General features: G+C 60.0%; 1 protein-coding gene across 1 annotated transcript; it reads left to right on the top strand.

The window, feature by feature from the left end:
- The first annotated feature begins 377 nt into the window (after positions 1-377).
- NPM3 (nucleophosmin/nucleoplasmin 3) lies at positions 378-6,301 on the top strand. The gene is made up of 6 exons (XM_054034506.1): positions 378-487; positions 2,625-2,710; positions 3,604-3,723; positions 4,380-4,473; positions 4,972-5,079; positions 5,416-6,301. Exons 1-5 carry the CDS (start codon positions 418-420, stop codon positions 5,070-5,072), a joined length of 471 nt encoding a protein of 156 aa, XP_053890481.1. The 5' UTR covers positions 378-417; the 3' UTR covers positions 5,073-5,079; positions 5,416-6,301.
- Positions 6,302-14,738: the final 8,437 nt, after the last annotated feature.

Genomic DNA, 14,738 nt, shown 5'->3' with positions numbered 1-14,738 from the left:
GGCTGGGGGTTACCCAGAGACAAGCTCCCTGGGGCCAGGACCGGCCCCAGCTTGCCAAGCAGGTGCTTGGGGCAGCCGCTCGGGAGAGGGGCGACACGTCCAGCTATTCGGTGGCAATTCGGTGGACAGTCCCCCACTCCCGCTCGGAGCGAAGGACCTCCCGCCGAATTGCTGCCACAGATCGCGATCGCGGCTTTTTTTTTTTTTTTTTTTTTGGCTGCTTGGGGCGCCCAAAACCCTGGAGCCGGCCCTGGCTGGGGGGCAGGCGCTGCCCTAGAGGAGGCGGCACCAGGGCCCCCTGGGGCGGCGAAGGGCGGGCCGGGCGCAGGGAGGAAGAGGGCGGCTCCTCCGGCTCTGGGCAGGGCCGATCCGCCTTCTGCATCCGCCCCTTGCCCAGCCCGGCCTTCCGCTGCAGCCATGGCCGCCTTCCTGGAGCTGGAGAGCCGGGCGGCCGGGGCCGGGCTCTGCCTCGGCAACTTCGTCTTCGGTGAGTGAGGCCGGGGGCGCACGTGGGGGGCTGGGGAGTGCGGGAGGGGGCCGGGAGCGCATGTGGGGGGCAGGGGCTCGGGCTGGGAGCGCACGTGGGGAGCTGGGGCCGCTAGGAGTAGGGCGGGAACTCCACACGTGGGGGGCGCACACGTGGGGCGCTGGGGCCGCTAATAGTGGGGTGGGGAGCGCACATGTGGGGGGGCTGGGGCCGCTAGTAGTGGGGTGGGGAGCGCACACGTGGGGCGCTGGGAGCGCACGTGGGATGGGGAGCGCACACGTGGGGAGCTGGGGCCGTTAGGAGTAGGGCGGGGACTCCACACGTGGGGGGCGCACACGTGGGGCGCTGGGAGCGCACTCGTGGGGGGCTGGGGCCGCTAATAGTGGGGTGGGGAGCGCACATGTGGGGGGGGGCTGGGGCCGCTAGTAGTGGGGTGGGGAGCGCACACGTGGGGCGCTGGGAGCGCACGTGGGATGGGGAGCGCACACCTGGGGAGGTTGGGGCCGTTAATAGTGGAGTGGGGAGCGCACATGTGGGGGGGCTGGGGCCGCTAATAGTGGGGTGGGGAGCGCACATGTGGGGGGGCTGGGGCTGCTAGTAGTGGGGTGGGGAGCGCACACGTGGGGCGCTGGGAGCGCACGTGGGATGGGGAGCGCACACGTGGGGAGGTTGGGGCCGCTAGTAGTGGGATGGGGAGCGCACACGTGGGGAGCCGGCCTGCAGCTGGGAGTGCACATGGGGGGGGGGGAAGCTCTGGGTCTGTGTGTTTGGGGCGGGGAATCAGAGTTGGGGGGCAGGGGTTTGGAGGGGGGTTCTGGTTGGGGGGATGGGAGGTGTTGGGGGCAGTGTTTCCTCTAACTTTTCCCACCCATTTGGGGCATGAATTTGATGTGCCCCAATAAGGAGGTGAGATGGGACACATCACCTTCATATCGTGCATAACAAAATCCATTGGGGGGGGGCGAGGGGTTCGGAGTGGGGGAGGGGGCTCAGGGCTGGAGCAGAGGGATGAAGTGCAGGGGTGAGGGCTCTGGAGTGGGGCTGGGGATGAGGGATTTGGGATGCAGGAGGGGGCCCCAGGCCCGGGCTGAGGGGTTTGGAGTGCTGGAAGGGGATCAGGGCTGGGACAGGGGGTTGGGGGAGGGGGAGTGCTCTGGCTGGGGGGGGGGGGGGGGCGGCTCTGGGGTGGAGCCAGGGATGAGGGGCAGAGGGTTGGGTGCAGGGGGTGAGGGCTCTGACTGGAGGTGTGGGGGTCTGGGCTGGGGCCGGGCCACGCCGCTGCGGCAGGTTGGGGGCCGGGGGAGGGACGCCCTCTCAGCAGGTCCCCAGGCGGGGTTCCCTGGGCGCTTGGGCAGCGGTAAATAGGCTGGGGGTGGTGTATTTAGTGTGGGACAGGGAAGGCAGCAGGTCAGGGTGGGGAAGAGGGTGAGTGTCTGGGAGCAGGGAGGACTGGGGGTTCGTGGGGGCTGGGGTATAGAGGGAGGCCTGGCTGGGGAAGGGGGTCTGTGCTGGGGACACTGTGACGGGCCCCATGGGGCGGGGGAGGGATCCAGCTGAGATGGAGGAACTGGGGGGCCAGGCTACAGTGCTGGTGAGTTTGCCCTTAGCTATGAGACCTCAGGTACCGTGTGGTGCCTTTCTCCAGCTGCTCCCAGCCCTGCCATTGCCGTTCGCTCCCTCCCTGATAGCTGGGGGGCTGTCGGGACCCACGGTGCTCCCCGCGGCCTGCTGGCCCATTATCTCATCTCAGCCGAGCGCTAGGGGGTGGGCTCTGGAGCCGCCCCACGTGGAGAAACGGCTGGGAGCTGTTTGGAAAAGGAGCCTGGCACTCGGGTGCTGCTGGCCCAGAACCAGGCAGAGCACTGGGGGTCAGTGCATTGCTCTCGTCTCCCAAAGGAGGCACAGTGCCACCCTTCCCGGATGGGCTAGGGCTCCTTCTCTGAGCACTGGAATGCAGCTGGCTCTGGGGTGACTCGCAGCCAGCCACCAGCTTCTCCAGCTAGAGCTGCAGGAGGGAATGTCGGGCGGCCGGAGCTTGGGATTCAGCCGGGTCAGTGGCCCCAGTGTCTCCCGATGGCTCTCGAGGGGGAAATAGCAGCTCCTTTGGTTTTATTGACTTCTCACGTGGATTCCCCAGGCTGCGAGTTGACGGGCAGTACCAGGTCCTATACCTTTAAGGTGGATGAAGCTGACGACTCTGAGCACATCCTGGCCCTGTCTATGGTAAGAGGGAACCCTTGCTCTGCGGACAGGGCTAACGTCACTTACCTTCTCTGGCTGGCTTCTGCGCTGTCCTTCCCTCTCCCCCGCCCGGTTCCTGCTCACCCTCAGGTTTGCGATGGGGCTCCGAAGCACGCAGCAGCGGCTTCTGGTGGAGGCAGGACGTGGGCCGAGAGGAGCCGTTGCTCTGTGTCTTAATGACGCTCCTACACAAAACGAACGCAGCTCACGTTCAGGGCCTGCTTCTTCTACAGGAGAGTGCTGCTGCTCGGGCAGAACGGGCCGCCACGGGCGGATCCTTCAGCCGCTGCTGGCTCGGGCTGGGGACCGGGCCTGGAAGCGGTGTCTGAGCGCGGCGCGCGGTCTGCCCGGCGGTCCGGAGAGAGCGGTGCAAGGGGGGGAGCAATCACATGACGCCGTGCAGTCTGCTTGATTTATCTGCGCCCCTCGTTCCTGGGGCATGTGCTAGTGGTTAGAGCAAGCTCAGCGCCTGGGTTCTGCTCTGAGCTCTGCCTGTGAGTTCCTGCCCGTCCTTGGGCAAGTCACTTCACCGAGGAATTGCCAGGCCGGCACTGTCTCTGCTCCAGCGTCCTCTCTCTTGCCAGGTGTCGGCACCAGCTTCCTCAGAGGAAGGTGCAAGAACCCCGTAGTGGACCGTGCTGCTGCGGGAAGTCCCCAGCTAACCCGGTCAGTTGGTGGTTGGCTCGTGCCCTGGGGCAGTGTCCCAGCCACAGGCCTCTCCAATGTCACGGTGGCTGCTTGCACCATCCATGGACTGCTCTGATCCTGGGGTTGGTCCAGGCGCGAGCCGTCCTTGGCAGGCAGACCTTGGTTGGATGCACCGTCTCCCCTTGAGGTGGCCGCCCCTATTAACCCCTCGCTCTGCTCCCTTCCAGGTGTGCCTGACAGACGGCGCAAAGGACGAATGCAACGTGGTGGAAGTCGTGGGGCGTGACTGTCAGAACCAGGAGATTGCTGTGCCGGTGGCCAATCTGAAGCTGTCGTGCCAGCCCGCGGTAAAAGGACCTCGTGGGGCGACCCCTGCGGGGGCTGGGGGTTTGGGGGTGTGTGTAAGCCTTGGGTTTGTTCTCTGGCTTTTACCCAGCATGCCCGGTTGTGCTCACTGCTGCCCTCTGCTGGACAGAATCGGACCTGCTCAGCTATTTGTGTATGACCCTGTAGTGGCTGCCGCCCGCGGAGGATATAAACCTTAGTGCTAGTGCAGCGGGTGGGAATCCCTTTCCCCTCCGGTGCTGCAGCCCAAAGCCCTGGTTCCCCTGTGTCTGGTTTAGCTGGTGGCTGCGCTGCCTGCCTGCATCAGAGGAGAGGTTGCCCCAGACCAGAGCTGGGGGGAGCCTGGGGCTGGGTTAGCAGGGAGCTGGCGGGTCGGGGTTGAGAGGCACCGGCAGGGCTGTGTGTGGGGGAATTGGCCGGACTTTAACATTCTGTCCCTGCATCGTGGTTCCTCGGTCACTGAAATTCACCCCGCCCCTAATGCCATGGCTGCAGGGTGCCCTCGTTGGCTGGCTCTGCTGCCCCCTTGGGAGCTGCGGGGGCCTGGGCAGGAAGCATCACGTGGTTCGGGGCCAGCCAAGAGCCCTTCCTTGCGCTGGGGGAGCCCCAGGCTCGGGCCCTGCCGCTGACTCTGCCGCTTCTCGCTGTCTCTTCCCAGCTCAGCCTGGACAACTTCCAGCTCCAGCCACCTGTGACCTTCCAACTGAAATCCGGCTCCGGCCCCGTGCACCTCTCCGGACGGCACCACATCAGTAAGGAGCCGGGGGGCGGTGCTTGGCACGGAAGGGGACGCGGCCCAGGTGGAAATGCTGACCGGGGGCTCTGTCCAGGCAGCGGGTTCCTTCAGGGGAGGCCCGGGGGCGGAGATCGGGAGGAATTTCCCACCTGCAGGGAGGTCACTGCTTGAACAGGTGACATGCCTGGGCTGTGTCTGCAGAGGAGGGTCTGGTGCCTGAGTTCTGTTATCTACCCCAACCAGCTCCCACTCTGCCTGGCTGAGCACGTGGGTCAGTTGAGCAGCTGGCCCCATAACCGTGCCCCAGAGCTGCCCCCCTGGGCTGCTCCCTGAGCACTCGGGCTGGTTGGGTGGTGTCCGAGTCAGCTGGCCCTGGCCCCTCACTTTCTCCCTGTGGGCGCGTCCCAGCCGTGGGCAGCGAGGAGGTCGGGGGTAGCGGAGGCGTGAGAACGCCCCTGTGTCTGAAAGGCCCGGCGCACAGAGAGCGTGACAAGGGCCTGTCCGTGTGTCCCAGTGCACAGGAGAGCGCTGTCTGAGGAAGAGGAGAGCGAGGAAGAGGAGGAAGAAGAGCTCACCCCCATCATGCCGGCCAAGAAGCACCGAAGGAGGCACTAGCTGAGAGGTACAGGGGATGGGGGTACCCTGGACCTAGCCCCTGGGGAGCTGTGCAGCGTCGTGGCATTGTGAGGCCCCATGTTCCTGGCCAGGGAAGCGGCTTCCAGCTGGGCTTGGGCTGCTCCCAGAGACCCGATGGAAGAGCTCATTTTGGGGGTGAGGAGGGGGGTCCTGTCAGCCCCTTCCATTGAGGGGTTGCAGTCGGGTGAGCTTGGGCTGAGCTCTGGTTCAAGGCACCGAGAGCGAGATGGGCGGTGTTCGCCCCCTGCCCTGAATGGGAGCAGCGGCCGGTCCTGCCTGGTGGGGGATGAGCTGCCGGTCTCACCTCTGTCTTTATCCCCAGGTGCTGCCCTGGCTCCGGCTGGAGCCCTGCCCCGGACGGCTGTTCTCCTGGGACTCCTCTGGTTTACGTGGCAGTTTGCTGTTTGGTTGTTGCTGTTGGGTTTTGGGGGGCTCCCTCCCATTACAGGGATGCACGGGGGCCATGGAGGCTGATATTGGGGAGATGCACGGGGCCCTGAGTGTGCTGGGGGTGCTCCGCTCTTTGCACTGACATCGCCAGCGCCTGGAGGCGAGCCAGCAAAGCGATCAGTGTCACGCTCTGCCAACCCTGCACCGCTCAGGAGAGGGAATTTCTGGGGCTTGTTCCCTGTTTCCTTACTCTGCGAACCAGCCCCTTGGTTGGTCCGGCTGGGCTCTGCTCCGTTGCACCCTCTGAGATGCCAGGCTGCTGTCTGCCAACGGACCTCACGCTTGAGCTGGGAGAGTGCAGATAGAGCGGTCAGTTTCGCACGCTGATTCTGGGGGTGCCTAGTGCTGAGTGGGGCGGTGGCATCTCTCTTTCCCCATGTCAGAGTTTCTATGCAGGGGAGTGTTAAGCCCTTTTTAAACATTTGCTGCCTTTACACATGGAAGTTTTAGGGGCAACCTTGTCCCCACGCCCCAGAACCCCGGGCTCCTTTCCCCAGTGCAATATTTCGGGTGAGCTGGGTGTGTATATGATATCTTTGACCTTGGCATCCAAGATCTATCTGTGCCGCACCGTGCGTTACATGGCCGGCTCTAGTGCTGGGGCCTCATCTGGGTGTCACCGGATCGTGCCGGGTCTGGGCTGCCTTTGAGTCCCCCGTCCCCCCCCCGCCCCTGCTGGACGGTGGTTCCCCAGCCAAACCCCACCTCTGTAAAGGGCTATTTGCACCTTGCAATAAACGTTTCTGATTGGGTGTCAACTGCGCAGTTGGTGTGGGCTGGGATTGGCTCTCTCGTCGTGATGCTCCGCCCCTTCCCCCCCCCCCCCCCGGCCTGCTGCAGGGTCTGCCCTAGCAGAGCCACGTGCTTGTCTTTCCCGACACCTGCTTGTTGTGTCCTCACTCAGTGGAGACGCCGGGACGCTCCTGACTTGGCCCCGGGGCTCCCCGAGGGTCACTGGTCCTTCCTTCAGGCCTGGCCTGTGCATGCAGCCTCCACAACGCTCCCACCTGCGGCCGGGCATGGGAGCGAGAGGTCAGAGGCGGAAGGGGCCGTGTCTCCTGTGGTGGCACAGAGCAGTAACCCGGCGTTGCCCATCTGACCCCTCAGAGTAGCTGTTAATGACGCTCCCTGGCTTGGGCTGTGCCCATCTAGGCCAGTCCTGAAGGAGCAGCCCTGCGCTGGCGGTGGGGGAAGGGGTCCCACCGGATCATCCCTCTCCCTCTCCCCTGGTTCCATGCAGCAGTACCATCCCCGCCGCAGAGGAGAGGTAAGATCTGCAGGAGAGATCTCCGCTGAAAGGGGAGGGCAGCTGGTCCAGAGTTAGAACTGCGCTTTGCTGGGAAACCCCTCTGGATCCAGCGGTGGGTGTGTGTGTGTGTGTGGGGGGGGGGGTGTTGGCTGCGCTTTAAAACCCACCGACCTGTCCCCAGCCTCTGCCCATCAGCTCCAGCGGCCCCTCTCCAGGGCTGGGACCAGCTGGTGCAGAGGAAGGAGCGACACCCCCCCAGTGGACAATGGCAGAGCAACCTGCCCAGGTGGGAATTAATCATAGAATATCAGGGTTGGAAGGGACCTCAGGAGGCATCTAGTCCAACCCCCTGCTCAAAGCAGGACAAAGCCCCAACTAAATCCCCAAATGGCCCCCTCAAGGATTGAGCTCACAACCTTGGTTTAGCAGGCCAATGCTCAAACCACTTTCCGAGCACCCTGTGAAGCAGGAGCGTTTACACCTTTTGTCCTCCCCCTGTATTCAGATGTTCCTCATCCTTAGGGATGTCCTGCCCTTTCTCTGAATCCTTCTACACTCGACACCAATGACATCTTGCGGCAGGGAATTCCACGGGCTAAGTGTCTTCAGTTTCCTTTTATCGATTCAGAACCTTGCCTTTCACCGTCGTTGAATGTCCCTTTGCTTTTCCGTCCTGGGGGCGGGTGGCTGGAGGTGCCCCTTTGCTCCCCCCTCGGTGCGCTCTGTGTGCCTGAGTCATGGCCCCGCTCCAGGCTAAACTCAAACAACCAGAGTTTGCTCAGGGTTTCCAACAAGGAGGGAGACTCCAGAGCCCCGCCGGGCCCGAAGAGGAACCGTGGAGACCTGGTGGGGTGGAAGTGGTGAAGCATTTCCTGCTGGCAGATGCTGTGCTGGAGCAGACATGGGGAATGGGCTTCGGCAGTGGTACAGCCCTTGGAGCAGTAATGCCGCACTGGCAGGAGGTGTGGGCAAGGAATTAGGGCTTGCTCCAACCGCTCCCCCTTCCCCCGGACAAAGGCCAAGACCCCCAGGTAGCCTCCACGCTGCCCACTCTGCTTCTAGCAGCACCAAGGGGCTGTGTCTGGCTGGGGCTGACCTTCGTGCAGGGCTAGTAAGAGCACCTGATCCTTCCGAGAGGCTACCGTGACCTCTGTGCCCGGGCTCTCAGCAGCCACTGTTCTGGTGTGGATTGCGGTAGAGTATTGGTCAGCGTGGGAGGCCGTGGTCTCCGCTCCCCAGCAGCCGATCGGGCAGGGGCGGGACAATGAGGTGGTTTTGTGGGCATTTATGGGGAGCAGGGCGACAGCACAAAGGGGCGTGCTTGGAAATGTGACAAGCGAGGCTGGTGTTGCGGGCCGATGGGAGGCGGGAAACGACATGGGATAGTGAACGAGAGAGGACAGACGGGCAGCGGGGGAGGTGATGAAGAGCCAGGCAAGCAGTTTGTGGTTGGTGCAATAGAGAAGGGGGAGCCCTGGAGGGACTCAGAGGTGGGCTGGAGAATGATCTTTGCAGCAGCAGCAGCATTCTGCCGTGGCAGAAATGGCGACGCGAGAGATTTCCTGGGCGGCTGCACGGGACAGGCTGTCCCCGAGGGAAGTCGTGCAACCCATCTGATAAATCTGCACCAGCCAGGACCGGCTTAGCTAGAGGGGCTGCTCCAGGGCACAGGGGCACTGGAAAGAAGGGGGTGCTGCAGGGCAGGACTGAAGTGTATTAACTCAGCTGGGTGTGGAAAAGGGCAACAAAAATGATTGTCGGTGTGGAACGGGTTCTGTATGAGGAGAGATTAATAAGACTGGGACTTTTCAGCTTGGAAAAGAGACGACTAAGGGGGGATATGATTGAGGTCTGTAAAATCACGACTGGTATGGAGAAAGTAAATAGGGAGGTGTTATTTACTCCTTCCCATAACACAAGAACTACGGGGTCACCCAATGAAATTAATAGGCAGCAGGACAAACAAAAGGAAGTATTTTTTCACACAATGCACAGTCAACCAGTGGAACTCCTTGCCACAGGATGTTGTGAAGGCCAAGACTATAACAGGGTTCAAAAAAGAACTAGATCAGTTCATGGAGGTTAGGTCCATCAATGCCTATTGGACAGGGATGGTGTCCCCAGCCTGTTTGCCAGAAGCTGGGAATGGCTGACGGGATGGGTCACTTGATGATTCCCTGTTCTGTTCATTCCCTCTGGGGCACCTGGCACTGGGCACTGTCGGTGGACAGGATACTGGGCTAGATGGACTTTGGTCTGACCCAGTCTGGCTGTTCTTATGTGTGGCGGAGCCCCAGGGTGGCCAGCTGTGTAAGGAAACCTGGACTCACATGGTCAATGGCTCCTGTCCTAGCACCCTGATCTCTCTCTGCAGCAGGGGGTGGGGCCGCAGCTGGGCAGGAGAATGCAGAGACGTGGGTGTCATCACCATTGTACCTGGGGAAACTGAGGCACTAGCAGGTGACGTCACGGAAACAGAGCGGGGGACCAAGGGACCTGGCTCTAAGTGGCTGGTTTCAGTGGCGGGATTCTGCGTGGACCCTGACTCCCGTCCGGGCTAGTAACGTGGATTCCTCCGTTACCTTCATGCCCTGAGCGGGAGCACAGTTCTGGGCTTCTGCAGTCCTTGGGCTGCCCCGTCTGTGCTGGCCGGGGGCTGCTCGGGCCCAGGTGCTGCATGGGACAATCTGCTTTCCCCGGCCGTGCGAGCCAGTCTGGCTTGTATTCCAGGGCTGCGAAGAACAGGAGTTCTGCCGTGTAGCCACCAGGTGGCAGCCTGGCAGCACCAGGGCTCTGAAGGTGTGTGTGTGTGGGGGGGAGGGGGACGGTGCACCTGTTTTACCTGCCAGGGGAGACCTGTGGCCGCTCCACAGTGCGGCCACAGGCCTGGGCACAGCGCTCGGCCTGGGGGAGGGGAAGGGACATCCCCGCTGGGCACCACGGGCTCCTTGTCTCGCTCCCTTGTACCTCCCCCCTCAGGGGGATGGGGCCGTGTCTGCAGCACGTTACCCTGGAAGTTGATCAGGGTTGGAGCTGAGACCCGACCCCCATCCCCTGGGCCCAAACACCCTGGACTTTATGGGTGCTTGGAAGAGACACCTGAGTCTGCATCCGAAGTTTGCAGCTGGTTCCCCTCCCCAGAATGGGCCGATGCAAACCCTGGGATCCAGCCACCCATGTGGTCTCTGGGGCACTTGAAATCTGCAGCCGTGTTTTGCAGCTGGGGCCTGGCTCCACCCCGGGGGTCTCCTCACCCCTCTCTTTGCAGTAGCTGGGGCTGGCCCCTGTCACAGATGCACCCCGCAGCGGAGCTGAGCTGCAGGATTCCCGGGCTTTAAAGGCTGGAGACCAAAGCAGGGGACTGAAGATGAAATTGACTCTGAACAAGAGGGCGAATGAGGAGGCTGTTCGTGGCCGGCTCCGAGGGAAATGCAGCATCAGCCATGCCAGGTGATTTCAGTCACAGAGCTCAGATAAAATCAGAGGTGCCCCCAGCCAGCCCAGCGCCATGGCTCTGATGGGAGCGATTGTGCCAGTCGTAGTGAGACGTGGCTGGCCGGGCTGGAGAGGAGAGGTCGTTGAGGCCCGTGTTTGGCCAGCAGTGGGCTGGCCTGGCTTGCACGCCTCAGCGCTGTGTCTCACCCATGAGCTCCGCTTTCTGCAACACCGCTAGTACCACAGCCACATGGACACCTAGAATCCAAGGCCAGAAGGGACCACTGTGATCGGACTTATCCAGGAGGTCAGGACTGCCCCCAAAATAATCCCTAGGGCACATCTGTTAGAAGAACAGCCAACCTTGATTTTAAAAACTGGTGTTGATGGAGAATCCACCTCAACCATTGATGCGAGGTTCATTTCTCTCACCATTCAAAATGTCCACCTTATTTCCAGTCTGAATTTGTCTGGCTTCAACTTCCAGCCTTGGATTGTTCAGCTCACCCATTAGACCTTCCTCGGCTGGAGTGAAGAGCCCATCATTAGATATTTTTTTCCCCAGGCAGGTACTTACAGACTGGGATCGGGTCACCCCTTCACCTTCTCTTTGTTCAGCTAAATAGATGGAGCTCCTTGAGTCTGGCACTATGGAAGGTTTTCCAATCCTTCTATCAGTCCCATGGCTCTTCTCTGACCAGCGCCGGCTCTAGGCACCAGCAGGACCAGGTCCACCAGTTGTTTGGGGCGGCAAATTTGCAGGGGCGCAAGAATCCAGCATGAGAGCTGAGAACCAACAGGGAGCCCTGGGAGCTGTAGTTCCTTGGTTAGCTCCCTGCCTCTAGAGCCAGCCCTGGAGCAGGGAAAGAACTACATTTCCCAGCATTCCCTCGGCTGCAATTAACAGGAAAGGGAGGGGGAAGGAGTGTGGAACTGAGACCTCATGCTGCAGCTTGTTGTGAATGGTAGGGACAGAGCCAGCTCTGCCCCCCCCCCCCCAGCCCTGGGCTCCCCCCGCACCCCTGTGTTGCCCCAGCCCTGGACTCTCCCCCTCCCACACCCCCTGCCACCCCAACCCTGGGCTCCCCCCGCACCCCTGTGTTGCCCCAGCCCTGGGCTCTTCTTCCCCCCCCCCCGCCGCACCTCTGCCGCCCCAGCTCTGGCCCCACCTGCACCTCCTGCCGCCCCAGTCCTGGGCTCTTCTCCCTCCCACACCTGCACCTCCTGCCGCCCCAGCCCTGGGCTCTTCCCCACCCCCCACCTCCTGCTGCCCCAGCCCTGGGCTCTCTCCCAAAGAAAGAATTGGGGGACTAAATGGACAGTGCCCCTCTCTATCTGAAGCCTAGCAAGGCAGGTCCGTGGATCCCACTAGAATTTAAAATGAAAGTAAGGGAGGGGAGGCTGTACTAGACTGGGCAGCTTTAGATACAGTACCAGGCACGTAGGAGGATTTCCACTTCTGAGCCATGGAAGCAGAAATTGACTTTTCCTTTCCAGATATAGCCAATATTCAGAAAGGGAATCCAGCACCTGCCTTCCAGATTTGAACACCTCAACATTCAGGAGTGCTCAAGCTCAGTTTGGGCAGCTGTTACTTCATTTCTCCCAAATCAAATATACTGATCCACTGGAACTTGCTGTAGGAAAAGTAGAATAAATTGAGCAAGAAATGCTGCCCAGTGGTTATTAGGACTGGAATTGCTATTTTCAACAGCCATTGCTTTTTTAAAAATTATTATTAAGTTTTAGTTTTATTTGTTTAAAAGGAAGACAGTGATATTGCATTGGCAAATTCCCCATAGAAAGAAAGAGTGGAACAAAAGAATAATAAAGGCACCTCAACTTTTCCTCATTTATGTAGGACAGTCTTATAATCTGCATCCAGATATCCTCCAATCACACAAGCTGAAAATTGTTCCACTTTACTGCAGTTCTGTAACCATATGGGAACCAATCCTGCCTGTGTTCTGTGCACATCCAAAATCCCTGCTGAATGACCCGCCCTGGGAGCGAGTTACCAGTGACCCAGAGCTGGGGTGGCAGGAGGGTGCAGTTGCGGGGGGAGAGGGGGAAAAGAGAGAGCCTGGGGGGCAGCCAAAAATTTTTTTGCTTGGGGCAGCAAAAACCCTAGAGCCGGCCCTGTCTCTGACCCCTCTCCAACTGATCAACGTCCAGGTTGAATTGTGGCCCACAGGATCCCAGCAGCGGTCGCACGAGTGCCAAATCCAGAGATAAAATAACCTCTTTACTTCCTCTTGCGATTTCGCGTTTATGCCTCCCTGGGTCTCATCGGCTCTTTTGGCCCCAGCATCACCCTGGGTGCTCACGTTCAGCGGATTCTCCGCCCTGACCCCCAAGTGTTTTTCAGAGTTGCTGCTCCCAGGATAGAGTCCCCCGTCCCGTAAGAACGGCCGGCCTCCTTTGGTCCAAGATGTACACAGTTATATTTAGCTGTATTGAAACTTATGTTGTTTGCTTGCATCCAGTTGACCAAGAGCCCCACAACACTGGATCACTGACCTGTCCTCTTCATTGCTTACCACTCCCCCCATTTTTATGTCATCTGCAAACGTTATCAATGATGATTTTGTGTTTTCTCCCAGGTCATTGATAAAAATGGTAAATAGTGAATGTTCAAAAACGTTAAGAACCGATCCCGGCAGAAACCCACCGGAAACACGCCTGCTCGGGGACAAGTCCCTGTTGACAATTACACTTTGAGACCTATCACTTAGCCACTTTTTAATCCATTTCATGTGGGCCATGTTAATTTTATAGCATTTTGTTTTTTTAATCAAAATGCCCTGTGGTACCAAATCAAACACCTTACAGGAGTCTAAGTCTATTATATCAACACTATTATCTTTATCAATCCTGTAATCTCATAAAAAAATCAAGTTAATTTGACAGGATGTATTTTCCATAAACCCCTGTTGATTTGCATTCATTACATTACCCTCCATTAATTCTTTATTGACTGCATCCGGTATCAGCCGCTCCATTATCTTACGTGGGATTGATGTCCGGCTGACAGGCCTATAATCACCCAGCTTACCCCATTTACCCTTTTTCAAAATTGGCAGAACATTAACTTTCTTCCAGATCCCTGGAACTTCCCCTGTGCGCCACGGCTTATTGAAAATCAGCTTTAACGGTCCAGCGAGCTCCTCAGCCAGCTCTTTTAAAACTCTTGGATGCCGATTCTCCGGCCCTGCAGATTTCCTCCTGCAGAAGAAGGTGAAAGAAACTTCCTTGAGGACACTAATGGGATAACCTGCCTCTGCGGAGTTGTGCTGTAATCGGTCAGGTAGAGGTGGGCTTGTACGCTTAGAGGAGGGCTAGGTGCTTAGTTCTTTGTATATCTCACCCCATCTGAGGGCGTTCTCCCCTTAGCGAGACAAGTGTCTAAGAACTCTGGTTTGTGCTCTCCTGAGCTTGTGGCTTCAGTGTCCTGAAGCAGGGAGTTCCTCAGGTGGATTGTGGATCGTGATGTCAGGCACTCCATGTGTTCAAAGGTTCCATGCCCCCTTTCTGTCTTGTCCCTGGAGCCGGTCACTGGGAGGTGCTGGGAGACCCCCCCCACCCCCCCCAGCTAACTCTGACTGTGAAGGGGATTTGTCTCAAAAGCAGAGCAGAGGCCTAGGAGCTGTGACTGGCTTGGGCAGGACCCTACCCCCCACTCCCTGGGAAGGGGGCTGATGAGAGAGTTTGAGAGGGGTCCCCGACTCCCCTCCCTCCATCCCCACCGTGCTGCGGCCGTTTCCCTGGGCCTGGGTGAGCACTGGGAGCCGTTCCCTTTGGCTGGCTCTGGGGACACCCCACCTGGACCAGCACGTCCCATGGCAGACGTGCTGCTTGGCAGCTTTGGACGGGATCTGGGGAAGGGCCGGAGGGAAGCTCCCCCAGGGTTTAGAGGTGCGTAGGGCCTCAGCTGGGCTAGTCGGAGGAGCGTCCTGCTGAGCGGGTGGGAACCAGCGATCTTGCCAGGCGGGCCGCGCGGAGGAGATGGCGACGGCTCCGTCGAACTGGGCAGTGACAGGCAGCTGGCTGGCCGTTCTTGGCAGACCCAGAGGGAGACCCTGGAGGGCGACAGGAGGTTTTGACAAGTGGAGATGGTGGGGGGGCCGGCCAGACAGGGATGCAGAAGCAGCCAGAGCCCCGCAGAGACAATCCACTTCCACTGCCACACAGCCACCTCCACCTGCGTGTCCAGGTGAACCCTGCGGGAAGGCGAGGCCTTCTCTTCCCCTGCCCCATCCCATGGGGAGCAGCCCCCGGCTCACGCTGCCTCTCTCCTTTTCACGCCTGGCTCTCGGCCTTGCCCACACCCTCCCTTCAGCGGGCAAGATTGATCCCCAGGTTACCAAATTCCCCAGCTAATTGGACTCCAGCTAGAGTCACGGCGCAGTGAGGCACTTGAAAGGCAGTGGGACTCGTTTATCTGCTGGGCCCCCGGTCCAAAATTAACAGCCAAGGCTCTGCTCCCCTCTCCGTGTAGCAGCAGCCTGGGT

The sequence above is a fragment of the Malaclemys terrapin genome, chromosome 7, assembly GCF_027887155.1.
Source record: "Malaclemys terrapin pileata isolate rMalTer1 chromosome 7, rMalTer1.hap1, whole genome shotgun sequence".
In the NCBI taxonomy this organism is placed as follows: domain Eukaryota; kingdom Metazoa; phylum Chordata; order Testudines; family Emydidae; genus Malaclemys; species Malaclemys terrapin.
This window is presented reverse-complemented; position numbering and strand designations above follow the sequence as displayed.